The sequence below is a fragment of the Lampris incognitus genome, chromosome 17 (assembly GCF_029633865.1).
Source record: "Lampris incognitus isolate fLamInc1 chromosome 17, fLamInc1.hap2, whole genome shotgun sequence".
In the NCBI taxonomy this organism is placed as follows: Eukaryota; Metazoa; Chordata; class Actinopteri; order Lampriformes; family Lampridae; genus Lampris; species Lampris incognitus.
The window spans coordinates 5,062,577-5,082,337 of NC_079227.1; the positions used below are offsets into that span (position 1 = coordinate 5,062,577).

The following is a 19,761-nucleotide window of genomic DNA, read 5'->3' on the forward strand; positions in this document are numbered from 1 at the left end:
CAACATTTTACAGCTGCAGTGGTTGAACAACACTGATTAATTATAGCTTAAGTGCAACATTTAACAATGTTCTCAGAAACTTCAACCAGATGGAAATCCAGATGGATATAATGCAACCGTTGTCCTGGTAACGTTTATGGGAAATGTTGCAAAATAAAGAGCCCAGCATCAAATGTTTTCCAAAAAAGATAGTGATATGTTACATGTTACAAATGAATAATAAAGTCATTTTGTTTCCTTTAATCACCATTTTTGATCTCAGTTTATCAAAATATTGGTGTAATGCATGGTATCATGATTATGGTAGCCATGGTATGGCTACCATAATCATGCAGCCCTACAAAAGCATTATTTTCCAACAAGCCTAACAACTTTTCAATGCGACACAAATGCAGAATATCACTCCAACATAATATTGCGATCATATCTGTAGGATCCCCGCAGGGTCACAGGAAGCTGAATCAGTTCATCTGGACACAACGTTTAGTGGGAGAAACGTTTCATCATTCGCCTAAGTGACTTCGTCAATCTCATTTGACTGCAGGTATCCCAAACCAACGATCAGTCTCATATGCAAATTGCTGACGATTAACTAGAGTTACAATGGCCATGTGCAGTATTCACAGAGGATTTGGGAAATAGCTGCAATCACAGCATTGTAAGATGGCGACAAGACATCAAAAGCATATGGCATGGCGATCAGTACCGAAAAAACCCAAACTAATGACTAATAACACCAATGGCATAATGGTCAGACACTCTTGACAGTCAACAAATTTAAATATCTTGGGGCCTTCATCACAGACGAAGGAGGTCCTTTACTGCATTACACAAGCGACTGTGGCACTCACAAGGTTAAAACCAATCTGGAAAGACAAAAACATCAGTACCGGGTCTACAGTCAGACTGATGTGCTCACTAGTCATCTCCATCTTTTTATATGCATGTAAAACTTTGACACTCACAGCAGATCTCCAAAGAAGAGTAAGTGCAATGGAGATGAGGTGCTGCAGGAAGACCCTAGGCATCTCATATAGAGACCATGTCACGAATGAAGAGGTGAGGAGAAGGATTACACAAGCCATTGGAACACATGAAGACTGGTTGACAATCGTCAAGAAGAGAAAACTGAAATGGTACGGTCACATCCCGAGAAGTTCCGGCCTTGCCAAGACCCTCCTGCAAGGCACAGTGAGGGGCGGGCCAAGACGAGGTAGACAGAAGAAGCGATGGCTATGTAACATCAGAGAGTGGACAGGCCTCGACTTTGCCAGCTTACAGAGGGCAGTTGAGGACAGAGAGAGATAATAATAATAATAAACTTTATTTGTATAGCACCTTTCATACATAAAATGCAGCTCAAAGTGCTTCACATTAAAAACAAGGGAAACAATAAAACTCAACAACAATAAAGATAAAATAAGTTAAAAGTAATAAAACACAGACCTAGGCAAAAAACATAAAACGAGGCAAGAAATAAAACCACAGTACAAGATAAAAAAAAAATAAGAGTAAAAGAAATATAAAGTGGAATTAATTAAAAGCAAGAGCATAAAAATGGGTCTTGAGCAGATTCTTGTAACTATCTATGGACGTTGCTTCTCTTATTTGTTTGGGGAATTTATTCCTAGCTGTCGGTGCATAAAAACAAAACGCTGCTTCACCATACTTTTTGTAGTTCATTCTATGGACATTGAGCAGGCCAGCACCAGAGGATCTAAGAGAGCGGCTTGGAACACCATCAGATAGGTATGAGGGTGCTAAACCATGTAGCGCTTTAAACACGAGTAAAAGAATTTAAAAATCAATCCTCAGTGCTACAGGAAGCCAGTGTAAAGATGCTCAAACTGGGGTAATGTGATCCCTCATCCTGGTTTTTGTTACAACCCTTGCTGCCGTGTTCTGCACTAGTTGCAGCCTATCGATACTTTTTTTGGGTAAACCAGTAAGAAGTGCATTGCAATAGTCTAGACGCGAAGAGATAAAAGCATGTGTTACCTTTTTGGCATCTTCCAAGGAGAGGTAGGGTCTAATTCTAGCAATATTTTTTAGGTGAAAAAAGGCACTCTTTGTAACATTGTTGATATGTGATTTAAAATCCAGCTCAGAGTCAATGATGACACCCAGGTTTTTTACTACAGTCTTATTCTGTACAGCCAGACTTTCCATTCTACTTGATATCATTTCTCTCTGTGCATTGGTGCCTATAATGAGAATTTCTGTCTTGTCTTCGTTCAATCTGAGAAAGTTTTCACTCATCCATTGTTTAATACTAGACAGACAATTCATCAAGGGATTGGCGAGTACTGGTTGTGGATTCAACAGCGGTGCCCCAACGACCTCTCGAGGGGTTATGGGATAGGTGAGGTGAAGATGGGGACAGATGTACTCTTAGCTCCCGCCCCCCCCTTCAGTTCAGGGATGGTCGTTCCCTCTTCACATAGATGGCCTCTTTGACTCCCCGTTCAAACCAGCGTTCCTCCCTATCAAGGATGTGCACATCCTCATCCTTGAAAGAATGGCCACTGGCCTGTAGACTGTGGAGTCCTGGCCTGATGCGTCAGCACTTCTGTGTTGTGCCATCCTCTCGGCCAGCGTCTGACTGGTTTCCCAATTGTACAAGTCACGGCAATCCTCCTGGCACTTAATAGCACACACTATATTGCTCTGTTTGTGCTTCTAACACTGTATTTTGGGGTTTGAAAGCAACTGATACATGGTCAGCAGTCAGCTGAGACTTGACGAAGTCACTTGGATGAGTAATGAAATGTTTCTCCCCCTAAACATTGCGTTTAGATGAAGTGATTCAACTTTCTGGGATTTCCTAACCTGGATTATCGAGCATACATCAAGACATACCTGCATGGTTTTGGGTAGTGGCAGTGTGGCCGGGGCTGGAGAGGGGGTCTCTGGCACCCTGCTCTCACTCGGTGAGGGAGCCGAGTTCTGGGACTCCTGGCTGGCCGGTTGCTCAGGGGAGAAGGCATCTCCGCTGTCCTCATCCAACACCTTGGGGTAATTCACCTGACCCTCTGCCGGACAACCAAAGTAGAGGAGAGAGGGAGAGTGAGTCATACTGTAGTTTTCAGTATGATTATTTGTACTTCTGTGCTTTTAATTGTTAACATTGGCTTATCCAGAGGAAGTTGTAAAATTCTGCCCTGCTTCATATTCTCATGCCTGTGATCAGCTTCCTGTGATCCATTGGAACTGCTGGCCTTTGAATACCTTGCTCAAAAGCACCTTGGGTAGTACTTGTCAGCTAGTCACGGGTTTCAGATGGGGGACTTTCAAGTCACAGGCTTGCACCTTTACTCTCTATGTTATCGCTGTTGAGAGAAACAGCACGGCTGTCATGCTATTACTCTAATTCCTTCTTTTAAGTCTCAAAACTTTCTCAAATAGTCCTTCTTTATCCATGACCTCCAACACTTCTCAATCCCCACTGGCAGCAGTAAGTATCTACGAGCTTTGCCAGTGTGCCTTCCCTTATTTGGCTCCCCCTCTCTCACCGATGATGGCCTCTTTGAGGCTGGAGTCCACGGGCAGGATGTTCTTCTCCACCAGCTCCATGGGGCCGGGGCGCTGAGCGATTTTCTCGTTCAGATTGTCAGCCAGCCTGGCCCTCTTCAGCTTCATCTGGGTGGCTTGGAGTGAGGGCTCTGCGCCCGTCTCTGAAGGAAAATTTTTTTTTTACATCATAGACGTGAGGTGAGACAACGCAGTTTGTTGGTTATTGTTATTTGCTACAGGCCATTCTGTGTTGGCTTTACATACATATACCATTGGTGCACACTTTGATCCAATGCACACTTTGTTCTATGGCAGAAAATAATTTCACAGCTGAGAGTCATTCGGGTATAACAACGTTTGCAATGTTTTTCATATAGGTAGTTCCAGATGGAAATGCGACCCCTAAGCCTGACAGTTAGTGCCTAAACCCATGCAGCCACACAGAAATACAGTAAAACTTGCTCCATCTTCTTCTCTTTTTTTTGTGGATTTCCCCCTTTTTTCTCCCCAACTGTATCCAGCCAATTGGCTCTGTGCATAACTGTAGTCCACTGACTTCCCGTTTCTACTGAAGTGGTCATACCAGTTTCCTGTTTGTTGGCGTGTGCTATTGACAATGGCATATTTTTCGCAATGCCTGCAAGATTTACCATGGATAAATGTTAACCACATGCACACAACTGTCCCTGCACCTACCAGCAAACAGGTGAAAAGTTTCAAGTTGTACATATTAAGTTACGTCCACAAATATGAGGACGAGTATCCCCATCCTCATATGCTCATCATATTTCCCCTCAGGGATGAATAAAGTATTCTGATTCTGATATCCATATCCTCATCCAATCCATATCCTCATAGCCATATCCTCATCCTCAGTCAGCGCACTACAGTTATGCAGAGAGCTGATTAGCCCACTCTTCTGAGCTGTCCCGGTTAATGCTCCACCCCCTCTGCCAATCCGGGGAGGGCTGCAGACTACCACATGCCTCCTCCCCAACATGTGGAGTCGTCAGCCGCTTATTTTCATCTGACAGTGAGGAGTTTCACCAGGGGGATGTAGCGCATGGGAGGATCACACTATTCCCCCTCCCCCCTCAACAGGCACCCTTACCGACCAGAGGAGGCACTAGTGCAGCGACCTAGACACATACCCACATCTGGCTTCCCACCCGCAGACCCGGCCAACTACATCTGTAGGGACGCCCGACCAAGCCGGAGGCAACACGGGGATTCGAACCGGCGATCCCCGCGCTGGTAGGCAACGGAATAGACTGCCACACCAACTTGCTTTTGGAGTTGTTTCATTAAATTTATTTTCGTGTGCGGCACAGGCTGAACCTTATTTTGCTTCTACATTAGGAAGCAGTGAAACGTGTGTAATAATATACTGTTTCCCTTAAAAAAGGGGGTTTACTCTGAAGGAACAGTTCCCATGAATCACTGGCTACATTTCTCAGTACACAAGGCAACACCCTAGTGCTGGATTGTGGTTGTAATGGCGTGGGATGACCTCTACATTTACAGGGGAATGTAGTGGGTTAGATAAATATCCATACCTTGGAGGATGTGCATCCTAACCAGCTCTGCCCTCTCTGGACGACTGCGGATTTTATGCTTCAGGAAGTTCTCCGTCTGGACAAGGGGAGAGAGACAAGCCTGGTCAGAGAAACAGTTTCAATCACATCAGTTTTGTATCAAAACTTGAGCTGAAGAGGAGTTGCTATAAACCCACAGCCTCCATACTGACTACATGGTTACTCAGTGTGACGGCCCCCTTTTTTTCCTACTGGCTGAAGAAACCCCCGTCTTTAAATGCAAGTCAGCCACTGAGTCTTCATAGTCTGATCTACCGAGTTCAGCCTCGCTTTGTTTGTCTCATCCCAAATATCCATCCATCCATTACCCGAACCGCTTACCCTGCTCTCGGGGTCGCGGGAGCCTATCCCAGCAGTCATTGGGCGGCAGGCGGGGAGACAGCCTGGACAAGCCGCCAGGCCATCACAGGGCCGACATATACACACACATTCACACCTAGGGACAATTTTATACGGCTGATTCACCTGACTTACATGTCTTTGGACTGTGGGAGGAAACCGGAGCACCCGGAGGAAACCCACACAGACACGGGGAGAACATGCAAACTCCACACAGAGGACGATCCGGGACAACCCCCCGGGTTGGACTACCCCGGGGCTCGAACCCAGCACCTTCTTGCTGTGTGGTGGCCGTGCTAACCACCGTGCCACCCCCCAAAGATCTACCCACACAAAATAAAACTACAGAAATGAACATATAGCTAAGCTTAAAGTATCTGTAATAACAGCATTTTGTTTGTTTGAAGCCACTTTGTTTTACTGTTATTACTTTTACCATCATATTCTGCTGTCTTAAGCTTACTTTACTCTACTTTTCTTTATGACCCAATTTCATGCTACCTAGAGCCTTGCAGCCCGTTTTAAAAGTACAGTATAAATTGTGTCAAGTAGTTTTTAAAGTTCACAACTATTTTCAATGAGTGCCTTACCCTGGCTCTCTCCAGGCTGCGGATCTGTCCATGGAAAGCAGCGGGGCTCTTCAGAGCTGCATCCAAACACAACAACGGTCTCATCAGTGCACACTTCCAGACATGGTGTTATCAGACCATGAGATCCACAAATATGTCCTCTCAAATACAGCAGAAACCAATTACAGATCACATCCACCCAGTAAAAGAGGCCTGATTACCATCTGAATACCAGCAGTCCCATTATTACAATGTAACTGAAATGTGTCAACGATTACATAAATATGATATAATGAAACAGTCAACGTCTCTATTTTACTGGCTTTAATTGCCTGAAAGACAGTGAGGGGTCTACTATCATCTGCTGCAGTGTAACACAATGTCAGCTGCTTCCAACAGGAAATTAAAAATGGGCTACAGAATACAGTCACATGGCTTAGCATTGTCTGAAGTACTTTTTTTGGGGCGGAGGCGGGGGGGGTTTCCTTTTTCTCCCCAATTGTATCCTTACCCCACTCTTCCGAGCCGTCCCAGTCGCTGCTCGACCCGCTCTGCTGATCTGGGGAGGGCTGCAGACTACCACATGCCTCCTCCCATACATGTGGAGTCACCAGCCGCTTCTTTTCACCTGACAGTGAGGAGTTTCGCCAAGGGGACATTGCACGTGAGAGGATCATGCTATTCCCCCCAGTTCCCCCTCCCTGCCGAACAGGCGCCCCGACCAACCAGAGGAGGCGCTAGTGCAATGACCAGGACACATACCCACAAGGGTATGTAGGTATGTACCCTACAGACACGGCCAATAGTGTCTGTAGGAATGCCCGACCAAGCCGCAGGTAACACAGGGAGTCGAACCGGCGATCCCCGTGTTGGCAGGCAACGAAATAGACCTCTACGCTACCCGGACGTCCGTCTAAAGTACACTTTTAATAACAGTAGGCCAAGGCCAAAGATTGAAAATAAGCCTAGACCACTTCTAGACTATCTGGTGATTTCAGAGGCACATTTTTGAATTCCGGGCATGGAGGTAGCACTGTCCAGTATCACGGAAGTAAGCAAAAACATCTTAACCTTACATTTCCTAAAATACCTTGGTTTTCAATTGTTTTTATTTCCCATGTATGAAAGACCCAAACCGATCAGTTAAAGCAGACCACTGGTCACATGACTAGATTATTTAAACAGCATGAGTGAAGCAGTGCTGACTTTTGACCACGATAAGCTGTTTCCACTGTAAATGATTGTTACTTGTTCTTAACACATCTACTGTCAGTTGTCAGTCACCGGCGCGTCTCGTCTGCATTCAGTGACAGGTGTGTCAGCTGATGCAGCTGTGGTGGTGGCGGTACTCACGTGGCATGATACCCTGCTCCACCAGCTGTTCGCGGGTACGTCTCTGCTGCAGCCTCAACTGTAAAACTGTGGGCGAGAGGAAAGACAGAGTTGGAGTTGTACTGGCAGCCATTTATGGATGGAGAAAATCGGAAAAGTGGAATGAAAGAGGAAATAAGTAAAAGAGGAAACAATAGCAGAAAAGAAAGGCGGGCGAGAGGGGCAGGAAGAAGAGGAAAGAGGAAGAGGAGAGGGTAGTTGGGAGAATAAAAAGCAGAACACGAATTCGGTCATGTTGCCTGCCATGTGAAGACACGCAGCGTCCAGATCCTCTCTTCTTCCAGTCACCATGCTTCCTCTCAAGCTCATCCTCCACATGGTTGTGGTACATTCTCCCTCTGAGTACCGTCCGCCACCCCACTGACTCAATACACCACACAGCCTCCACCATCTCACACACCAATCCCTCTCTGGAAATATACACATCCTCAATAATCAAAGTCCATTCTCCACGTCTCTCTCCATAAACAAGCCTTCACAAGGCAGAGATCAGCCACATTTTCATTTTGGTTTAACCATCTGGGCATTTTAACGGCACTCTCATCTGGAACGGCTTCAGGGGAGTGATGTCATCACTGAGGGACACAGTAACACTCTCATCTGGAATGGCTTCAGGTGAGTGATGGGTGTGATGTCATCACTGAGGGACACAGTAACACTCTCATCTGGAACGGCTTCAGGCGAGTGATGGGTGTGATGTCATCACTGAGGGACACAGTAACACTCTCATCTGGAACGGCTTCAGGTGAGTGATGGGTGTGATGTCATCACTGAGGGACACTGTAGCACTTATCTGGAATGGCTTCAGGTGAGTGATGGGTGTGATGTCATCACTGAGGGACACAGTAGCACTATTATCTGGACTTTTTTTTGGGGGGATTTTTCTCTCCCTTTTTCTCCTCAGTTGTACCTGTCCAATTACTCCACTCTTTCGAGCCGTCCCGGTCTCTGCTCCACTCCCTCTGCCAATCCAGGGAGGGCTAAAGACTACCACATGTCTCCTCTGATACATGTGGAGTCACCAGCTGCTTCTTTTCACCTGACAGTGAGGAGTTTCACCAGGGGGACATAGCACGTGGGAGGATCATGCTGTTCCCCCAGTTCCCCCTCTCCCCAAACAGGTGCCCCGACTGACCAGAGGAGGTGCTAGTGCAGCGACCAGGACACATATCCACATCCGGCTTCCCACCCGTAGACACGGCCAATTGTGTCTGTAGGGACGCCAAACTAAGCTGGAGGTGACACATGGATTCAAACCTGTGATCCCCATGTTGGTAACACTCTTATCTGGAATGGCTTCAGGTGAGTGATGGGTGTGATGTCATCACTGAGGGACACAGCAGAAACACAAACCGCTGCTGGAGGGTAGCAGTGAAAACTGACAGCAGTCATCATTGTTTTTCTTTACCTTCATCCAACCAGGGAAGGTAGACTGAGCACGTTTTCTCCAGCCAAGGCCTCGCTCTACAGCCACACAATTATACAAAACACTCAAACAAGCGCAGGGAGGGGGAAGGACTGGTCCAAGTTGCCTTGCTTAAGGGCACCTCAGTAGTTACTGTCAAGCAAGCGTAAAAGGTTAACCATTCATAGAATCCTAGTCTGGGATTTCAACAGCCAACTCACAGGCCTAAAGACCGCAAACTGCGGGGATGCTGGAGCCTATCCCAGCAGTCATTGGGCAGCAGGCAGGGAGACATCCTGGACAGGCCGCCAGTCCATCTAGGGGCCCACACACACACACACACACACACACACACACTCATACCTAGCGACAATTTAGTACGGCCGAGTCACCTGACCTACAGGTCTTTGGATTGTCGGAGGAAACCCACACAGACACGGGGAGAACATGCAAACTCCACACAGAGGATGACCTGGGACGACCCCCAAGGTTGGACTACCCCGGGGCTCGAACCCAGGACCTTCTTGCTGTGAGGCGACCGTGCTGCGCGCCACTGTGCCGCCCTTTTTTAGACCCTTGGGCTATTTGCACTCAAAATAACTGGCAACTGTTCTGCCCCCTGTGGACGTGAGTCTAAATGCATGTTGTGTCGGTTTGCACAGAGTCAATGGACGGAGCTGTAATACTTCTGAGAATTCCCCAGGAGGGCAGCTGGCCATATCTTCTCTCCCTCTTGTTTTTCAGCCACATGACCAGAGCACCCTCCCCACCCCCCTCCTTTCTCTTCTTCTCTCTCTCTGTCTGTCTGTCTGTCAGTTTGGACGGGAGTGTTTGCCTGTAGTGCCACCAGACGTAGAGGACCAGACTAGCTCCTGTTATCTCCAGACACTTAGTCTGACTTGGTGCCACCTACCGACCCCGGTGGTGAAGGTTCACCCCCTTCCTTCTCCTCATCACCTCTGCACTCTAATTGGACAGGCCTGTGGTAGCAAAAGCTCGTTTAAAAAAGGTACCCATTTATTTTAATTTACAAACTGATATACAGAGCCAAGCAGTTTTTTTAGTTTCGATTTTTTTCCCCCCAATTGTATCCGGCCAATTACCCCACTCTTCCAAGCCGTCCCGGTCTCTGCTCCACCCCCTCTGCTGACCCGGGGAGGGCTGCAGACTACCACATGCCTCCTCCCATACACGTGGAGTCGCCAGCCGCTTCTTTTCACCTGACAGTGAGGCGTTTCGCCAGGGGGACGCAGTACATGGGAGGATCACGTTATTCCCCCCAGTCCCCCCCTCCGAATAGGTGCCCCGACTGACCAGAGGAGGCGCTAGTGCCGCGACCAGGACACATACCCACATCGGGCTTCCCACCCGCAGACACGGCCAATTTTGTCTGTAGGGACGCCGATCAAGCCCGAGGTAACACAGGGATTCGATCCGGCGATCCCTGTGTTGGTAGGCAACGGAATAGAGCGCTACGCTACCTGGACGGGGAACTGAGCAGTCTTGATACTGGATATCTCCACAAGACAGAGGATCTCCTTTAGTGGCCTGGCTCACTTCAGTAAGTGCAGTACTGTTTGTAAGTTTGTGCCGAACCTCATCTTGTCAGAGTAGCTGATGCTTTCTTTCAATTATGGATCTCTCACCTGGAAACAGTACAATAACACCCACATGTACAGAATAACATCATCCTCTAACAGAACCAGCACGGCTCCACGTCAGACTGCACGTCTCTGCAGCCGATGACAAACACGGCCTGCAGTAAAGCAGTAAAAGCAAGCAGTGGGAAACAGTGGGAACAGCAGTGTTTGAGTGACATACGGGTCTGTTTGTCTACGATGACTTCACGCAGACTTCCAGTCAGTCGCCCCGCTCTCTTTGACCCCTCCGGGAAACGCTGAAAACACACACCTCTGACCTCTGACCTCTGACCGACACACACTGGGGAGATTAGCCGCTGACACAACTGGCTTACTTACACACACACACACACACACATCGCAGCAGATGTACGCTGGTGCATGTCCACCCACTGGGATTCTGAAAGGCAAATGATTTGCTGAAAGCCAGCTCTCCCACAGACACACACTGACACAGCTCCGGTCTCGTGTGATTCATGCTGTAGATAAACCCGTTAACCACTAGTCCAGCAACAACCTCGCAGCTTTCCTCAAGAAGATTTTGACTCACCACACTTACAGTTGTGTTCAAAATAATAGCAGTGTGTGTTAAAAAGTGAGTAAAGCTCAAAATCCTTATAATGGCTTTTATTTCCATACTGGGAACATACTGGGAACACTGCACATCCTATTCCGAATCAAAACGTGAACAAAGAAACTATCAAATGTGTTATTCCCTATTGGGTTAAGGTCCGGGGATTGTGCTGGCCACCCCATAATGTTAATCTTGTTGGTCTGGAACCAAGATGCCGCTCGCTTACTGGTGTGTTTGGGGTCATTGTCTTGTTGAAACGCCCATCTCAAGGGCATTTCCTCTTCGGCACAAGGCAACATGGCTCCCTCAAGTATTCTGATGTATTTAAACTGATCCATGATCCCTGTTATGTGATAAATAGGCCCGACACCATAGTATGAGAAACATCCCCATATCATGACGCTTGCACCACCATGCTTCACCGTCTTCACGGTGTACTGCTGCTTGAAGTCAGAGTTTGGGGGTCGTCTGACAAACTGTCTGCGGCCCCGAGACCCAAAAAGAACAATCTTGCTTTCACCAGTCCACAAAATGCTGCACCATTTCTCGTTAGGCCAGTCGATGTGTTCTTTGACACATTGTAACCTCTTCAGCGCATGTCGTTTTTTCACCAGTGGGACTTTGCAGGGGGCTTCTTGCCCAACGCTTGGCTTCACGTAGGCGTCTTCTCATTGTTACGGTACTCACAGGAAACGTTAGACCTTCTCTGATCTCCCTGGAGCTGATCGCCGGCTGAGTCTTTGCCATTCTGGCTATTCTTCGATCCATTCCAATGGTAGTTTTCCGTCTTCTTCCACGTCTTTCAGGTTTTGGTTGCCATTTTAAGGCATTTGAGATCATTTTAGCTGAGCAGCCTATCATTTTCTGCACGTCTTTATATGTTTTCCCCTCTCCAATCAACTTTTTAATCAAAGTACGCTGTTCTTCTGAACAATGTCTGGAACGACCCATTTTACTCAGATTTTCAGAGAAATGCACCAGAACCAGCAAGTACAACACTTACTGCCTTTGTCCTTAAATAAGGGCCCCTGTTTGACACCTGTTTTTCACAGCTGATTGAACACCACACTGCTATTGTTTTGAACACGTCCCTTTCAATTAATGATTCAATTACACAGAATCAGCAGCATGCATGTCATGATTGTTGGGTCTGTTGGTTTTCTATTACTCTACTACACCTACTAGTACGTTATGTGCCATGTAGACATATAATTTCTACCAAAAACAGTAATTGATCTGCTTAGTGATGTTGGACTGCTATTATTTTGAACACAACTGTACTTCTGACATAGATGGCTGCATGTCAGCCTCCACTGTACTTAAAGGAAATTTCCTTTTCTTTTTTTCTTTTTTTTACATCCTGGGTTTTCATAGTTTTTTCCCCCCATCATCTATTATCAGTTAGGGTTGCTGAAGCGTCATGTGATGTAGGCTGAAAAAAAAAATCACCTGAAATGTCCCATATTATAAATGGTGGATGACGTTGCTGATCTACTTCCTGGTTCAGCCTGCAGGACGTAGCAGCCTGTACTTACTGATCCATGAACTAGCCAGCCAGCACAATAGAGAAGTCATAGATAATGGACAGTCATGGACACAGTCTGACTGAGACACTGGAGGCAGGGGGGGGGGGGTTGTTGTTGTTTAAAGACTGCTGTCCACTTGTCCCATAAGGTCACCGCTGTAAAGCTGAGTCCAGCCGTGGTCAGCGTCCAACATCTACTGAATGAAGCCGGTGAGTAAAATGAGAAAATAACTGATATTCATCCATCCATTATCCAAACCGCTTATCCTGCTCTCAGGGTTGCAGGGATGCTGGAGCCTATCCCAGCAGTCACTGGGCGGCAGGTGGGGAGACACCCTGGACAGGCTGACACACACACACACACACACACACACACACACACACACACACACACACACACACACACACACACACACCACACACACCTAGGGACAATTTAGTACAGCCGATTAACCTGACCTACATGTATTTGGACTGTGGGAGGAAACTGGAGCCCCCGGAAGAAACCCACGCAGACACGGGGAGAACATGCAAACTCCACACAGAGGACGACCCCCAAGGTTGGACTACCCTGGGACTCGAACCCAGAACCTTCTTGCTGTGAGGCAACCGCGCGAACCACTGCGCCACCGTGCCGCATAATAACTGATATGTACAATGGAAAACAAATAGAAAAATAAAACCCTGGTTGTAAAAAAAAAAAAATCAGAATTATCCTTAAAGTAAGTAAACAAGTGGATTAGTTACCTGCTGTTCCTAAAACCTCCCAGTGTGTGTTGGTTTTAATTTGCCACCTTGTCGCTAACACTCACATCATCACTGACCTCAACAGCAGGTCAGTATGCAGCATATGTGTGTGTGTGTGTGTGTGTGTGTGTGTGTGTGTGTTGTACTGACACATTGTGATGAGGAACGACATATCTGACCCTCCTCTGCCGTACAACACAGTTCTATAGCTGCTGGGCTCCTGATGCCTGGATGTGAGCCATGAAAGGGGGTGAGTTCATCTGCTTATGACCTGACCTAATTATTTGATTGTCGGATGGCTTCGGTTCCTTGTAAAAACTCCTAGTAGGGTTAAGAAATGACAAAAAACCCGAGGAAGATATCCTAGCTGAAGGTCGACCTGAGGACAGACTGCTGCTCTGCCACAGCTCAGCTCATCTTTTTTCCCCTCATTTTTAAAGTAATCATGTGATGAGGACACTGAACAATATGGGAGATTGACAGGTGGATTGGTGCAGCATCAGCAGTAATGTGGACGTTGTACCGGACCGTTGTGGTGAACCCCCCCCCCCCCCCCCCCCCCCCCCCCCCCCCCCCCCCCCCCCCCCCCCCCCCCCCCCCCCCCCCCCCCACCCCCCCCCCCCCCCCCCCCCCCCCCCCCCCCCCCCCCCCCCCCCCCCCCCCCCCCCCCTCCCCCCCCCCCCCCCCCCCCCCCCCCCCCACCCCCCCCCCCCCCCCCCCCCCCCCCCCCCCCCCCCCCCCCCCCCCCCCCCCCCCCCCCCACCCCCCCCCCCCCCCCACCCCCCCCCACCCCCCCCCCCCCCCCCCCCCCCCCCCCCCCCCCCCCCCCCCCCCCCCCCCTCCCCCCCCCCCCCCCCCACCCCCCCGGGGTACACCCAGAACTCGCTGGAGGGACTACAGGTCCAATCTGGCCTGGGAACACCTTGGGATCCCCAAGAAGGAGCTGGGGGGCATTGCTAGGGAGAGGGACATCTGGAGTGCCTAGTTAGCTTGCTGCCACCGCGACCCCACCCCGGAGAAGCTGCTGAAGATGAGATGAGATGAGATGAGATGAGATGAGGATATGGGACATATCACCATTTGTGTATTTTTTTTTTTAGTCAGATCTATCAGCAGAACTCTGGCCTCCACCCCGGACCCCTGACAGGTATTCAAATATCTATGGGGGTCCTTAGCAGTACCTTTATTCTGACTAAAGGCCTTCATAATAGTTAGGTCTATTCCCCGGGATATAAAGCTCTGTGATAGGAATGAGGCGTACGTGACTTAAAAGTGTTCGGCTTTTTGACCGTTCACCCGGGCATGGTGAACTTCTTTACCTTTATGTCGTAGCTGTGTACTACTTTGTTCAAATTGAGAAAATTACATAGATTTTTTTTTTGGGGGGGGGGGGACTGCTGATTGCTAATTTCTTACTGAATGAACTAATATTTTCCATCAACATATTTTTCAGACAAATTGGAGAAATTTCATGGAGTGGAAAAGAAAAGCAAACAAACTAATTTTAAGTGACCTATTTCTCAACATCTTAATCCACTCTCTCGTGTTTATCTGCTCATGATCGTCATCGATAAGCCACACCACCGAGTTTCTGCTAAGAGACTACCATCAGAGTCCTGGTTCCCTGCCTCTTTCTCTTAGACTCCCTCAGGCTTGTACCTCCTGCTCCAGACAACTGACTTGATAGAGGTCCAACAATACCAGGCCTATCTCAGTCGCACAAATAAACACCTACAAGCTAAAACTTGATACGACAGGAGGGATTTGGCATTTGGCAAAGGGCTGGGAAGGGGCTCAAGGGGTGGAAAATATTAGGTATGTTCTAAAAGTGTGTGTGTGTGTGTGTGTGTGTGTGTGTGAATCTTGCCAAAGGGGGAAATGACCAAAGCTGTCAGATGCTCAGGCGCTACTACTGTTGTCATTCCACAGAATCTTTCCACTGCCAAAGTTTTGATTCTGCTTTTGTGAAAGCACCGGCGACGCCCAGAGAACCAGCAGAAACCCAGTTTTCCAAAGCCTGTCTGACCTGAATGCCGGGATAACTCGTCTCCAGCTGTATACACCACGCATCTGATCAGACTTAAGCTGATGGATCGGAGATGACCGCGGATCATGAAGCGTGAACAACATCGCCGACACTGAACAGATCTGGCCGAGAGACCTCCCTACGCCATCCACGCTGTGTTTAGGAACTGGCAATCCCGGTGGTGGTTCTGACCCACTTCTAAAGCCCCACTAAATAGCATGCTCATCCATCAGTGTCTCCATCGGGATCCACACAGGCTTGCCAAAACAGCAAGGGTATTGTGAGAGCGATGAGGAGGTGGCGTGTGAGCTAGCTAGATGGACAGGGTGTAATTTTCTTTGTGTGCTTTGTAGAAGATGTGCTGTGGAACGTTGGGACTTGAAGAATCCATTTTACGAGGCTCTGTAACTGATTGATTGGCTCAGGGGGTTACGTGCCAGTGTGCAATTTGAGTGAATATGTAAGTATGCCTGGGTGCATCATGCATGAATGCATTAATAAAAATGTGCGATTCTCTGCTTTTGGCTTTTAGCTCGGGCAGTTTGACAGCTGTCATAAAATATTTTGCTCTGCTAGTGGGTGCCAGTGATTCTGAGTGACATGTCATAAAGCTGGACCAGTACCAACATGTTGAAAAACTGAAGCCCTTAACACACTGAACAAAAATGAGGTATTTTCTGTTTTTTAGCAATAAAGGTAGGAAAAAAACAATTTCTATTTTTGTTTTCAAAGAAACAAGGTTGTGTAACTGTCAAACATAACATAAGACGCATGCACGCACGCAGCCATCGTCACCATACCTCCTCAGTCGCATAATCTACCTTCTATTAAATAGCAATGAGACATTTTCTCTGTTATTATATAATAAAGAGGGAACCAATGTTCCAAACCCTGCTTTGGCTGTGGGTCAAAACATGGTGGTGTTCCAACCATAAAAACCGCAAGCCCCTGTAGCATAGGTTTATACACTCACCGGCCACTTTATTAGGCACACCTGTCCAACTGCTCGTTAACATAAATTTCTAATCAGCCAATCACATGGCAGCAACTCAATGCATTTAGGCATGTAGACATGGTCAAGACGATGTGCTGCAGTTCAAACCGAGCATCAGAATGGGGAAGAAAGGTGATTTAAGTGACTTTGAACGTGGCATGGTTGTTGGTGCCAGACGGGCTGGTCTGAGTATTTCAGAAACTGCTGATCTACTGGGATTTTCACGCACAACCATCTCTAGGGTTTACAGAGAATGGTCCGAAAAAGAGAAAATATCCAGTGAGCGGCAGTTCTGCGGGCGAAAATGCCTTGTTGATGCCAGAGGTCAGAGGAGAATGGCCAGACTGGTTCGAGCTGATAGAAAGACAACAGTAACTCAAATAACCACTCATTACAACCGAGGTATGCAGAAGAGCATCTCTGAACGCACAACACGTCGAACCTTGAGGCAGATGGGCTACAGCAGCAGAAGACCACACCGGGTGCCACTCCTGTCAGCTAAGAACAGGAAACTGAGGCTACAATTCGCACAGGCTCACCAAAATTGGACAATAGAAGATTGGAAAAACGTTGCCTGGTCTGATGAGTCTCGATTTCTGCTGCGACATTCGGATGGTAGGGTCAGAATTTGGCGTCAACAACATGAAAGCATGGATCCATCCTGCCTTGTATCAACGGTTCAGGCTGGTGGTGGTGGTGTAATGGTGTGGGGGATATTTTCTTGGCACACTTTGGGCCCCTTAGTACCAATTGAGCATCGTGTCAACGCCACAGCCTACCTGAGTATTGTTGCTGACCATGTCCATCCCTTTATGACCACAGTGTTCCCATCTTCTGATGGCTACTTCCAGCAGGATAACGCGCCATGTCATAAAGCTCGAATCATCTCAGACTGGTTTCTTGAACATGACAATGAGTTCACTGTACTCAAATGGCCTCCACAGTCACCAGATCTCAATCCAATAGAGCACCTTTGGGATGTGGTGGACCGGGAGATTCGCATCATGGATGTGCAGCCGACAAATCTGCAGCAACTGCGTGATGCTATCATGTCAATATGGACCAAACTCTCTGAGGAATGTTTCCAGTACCTTGTTGAATCTATGCCACGAAGGATTAAGGCAGTTCTGAAGGCAAAAGGGGGTCCAACCCGGTACTAGCAAGGTGTACCTAATAAAGTGGCCGGTGAGTGTATGTGTTCTTGTAATTCTTGCAGTTTTTGGATATGTGTTTTTGTCTTTGTGTTGCACTGCTGTGGGCTGGGGGAAACCATGTTTTCTTTCATTTCAGGTGAAACAATAAATAAAGTGTTTCTGATTTTTTTACTCACCGTTCTTCCGTTCGTTGAGCGGTGGCAGGTTCTGCGTGGGCTGCAGAGACAGCTCCTCCATCTCATGGGTCATCGCCTCGCTCTGTGGGCTGGGTACCAGCAGGCTCGACATCCCACGATCCCCCTCTGCTCCCAGCAGCCCCTGAGAAGCCTGGGCCTCCATCCCGCCTCTGAGCGGTGGGAGTGGGGGAAGGAGGGTGTCAGAGGTGTCCAGGGAACCAGTAGGGATGTAGACCAGTGTCACTCAGTGATACCTGCACACAGAAAAGAGACAGAGAGAGAGATAGAGAGAGCTGTTGGATCACATCTTGAGAGAAAAACCTGCCAGTGTTTGGTGGAGGGATACAACAGTGATCCATAGCTCCAGGCTGTTTTGTGGAATCTTCAGAGCCTCCAGTATTACAGAATAACAGTCATCACCATGTTGGCATGACTGCTTCACAAAAACTGGTTAGATGCTTGGGGTGGCATTTCATTTCATCCATCTGGAAGGGCTCAATCGCTGTTCGGATCACTCATTAACCAAGCTGGTTCGGCCATTACATGAAATAATCGTTTCAAAAACCGCTGGCCCCGAGAAACAACGCCAGTCTGTGGATGAATGTTTCCTGTGTTCAAACAGCCCTCATAATCTGGAGCATGACGTCGCCGTGGCAGCTTCAAACAGTGGGGAAGGAAACAATTTGGGGGAGCAAAACAAACAGTTCAGTATCCATGGCTTCCAAATACGCCCGTAACCAGTAGATGAGGGATTGCTGACATTCAAAACATGGACGTCATTCAGCCCACAGCCAGCCAGGCCAGGGTCTAAGTAGCCATTACTGCCGACCCTAATGTATTACTGTTGGCTACGAACCATGCCATGCCCCCCCCCCCCACACACACACACACAGTCTCAAAGTGCCAGGGATCTTGGAGAACCGAAGACAAGGGAGGAGAGGGAGCAGGACGCTGTGGACATAAATTCAGGTCGTGAAACGTCCAGACTTTATGAACAACTGTGACAGAATGCTGATGTCCAAAATGAAACCATAAAGCACACGAACCTCAACCCTCCCCTGAGTCAGCGATGTTGGGCTCCTGTTAGCCAGCTTCTTCTGAGTCTAGCTCCTCTGCTACACAACCACCATCTTTAAGAGAATGATATAAAAACGCACCCTTCTCTCTGTGAAAATGCAAGTTTATAATATATTTATAGAGAAGGTTATGAAGTAGTATATCATCAGAGGCTACAGGCTTTCGTCATCGTGTCAGCAGGTGACGGCACACAGCCCAGACCTTTTGGTGGGAAGGTGTTTTCTTTTGGAGCACAGCATTTTTCATTATTTCCCTTAAGTTTTATGGCCCGACACGTCTCACGTTTTTGGCAGTATGCGAGGTCTGGAGAGTTTTCCAAATGTGATCATAATCTATAAAAGTAAAGCAGGGCGATTAGCCGAATCTAGACCTGGACCCCCTCCACTATGAGTCATCTGTTGCTCGGTCTTAATGATCAGTTTACACTATCCTGAATCTAGATTTAAGATATGACACGGTGACATGGCTGGCACGGTGGCCCAGTAGTTAGCGCTGTTGCCTCACAGCAAGAAGGTTCTGGGTTCGAACCCCAGGGTTGTCCAACCTTGGGGGGTCATCCCAGGTCGTCCTCTGTGTGGAGTTTGCATGTTCTCCCCGTGTCTGCGGTGGGTTTTCTCCGGGTGCTCTGGTTTCCCCCACCATCAAAAAGACATGCATGTTAGGGCCCAGACAGAGCGAACCGACTAGCGGTGACGAAGGCCGACCGTTGCATCACCTCACATCACCTGCCATCTGTGCCAAAAAGCAGCACTTGAACACACCACAAAGACTACAGCCGATGGCCCTGATTCGCTAGCTTAACACTGACTCGCTAAGCTGAACAGCCAATCAGAGTGATCTCTCTCACTGACGGGCTCCGCCGATTCAACAAGCTGAATCGGCTGAAAAGCTGCCAACAGGGGTCCGACTAGTGTGGGACACACCGCAAAAACTAGGGTCACAGACGCTCACCGTCGGCCCGACATTGGCCAACGATTGGGGCCCGTAGGGTTAATACTCCTGTCTGTGCCCCTGAGCAAGGCGTTGCAAGACGAA

General features: G+C 48.1%; 1 protein-coding gene across 1 annotated transcript in view; it reads right to left on the bottom strand.

The window, feature by feature from the left end:
* mrtfba (myocardin related transcription factor Ba) overlaps window positions 1–19,761 on the bottom strand; it is a 58,454-nt gene that overhangs the window by 18,180 nt on the left and 20,513 nt on the right. The window contains exons 2-7 of the mRNA XM_056296873.1: window positions 17,650–17,903; window positions 7,370–7,435; window positions 6,038–6,093; window positions 5,070–5,145; window positions 3,513–3,674; window positions 2,860–3,032 (exon numbers count right to left, since the gene is read on the bottom strand). Of these exons, the coding sequence (XP_056152848.1) occupies window positions 2,860–3,032; window positions 3,513–3,674; window positions 5,070–5,145; window positions 6,038–6,093; window positions 7,370–7,435; window positions 17,650–17,812 (696 nt within the window). The 5' untranslated portion in view covers window positions 17,813–17,903. The remainder of the gene's footprint in view (window positions 1–2,859; window positions 3,033–3,512; window positions 3,675–5,069; window positions 5,146–6,037; window positions 6,094–7,369; window positions 7,436–17,649; window positions 17,904–19,761) is intronic.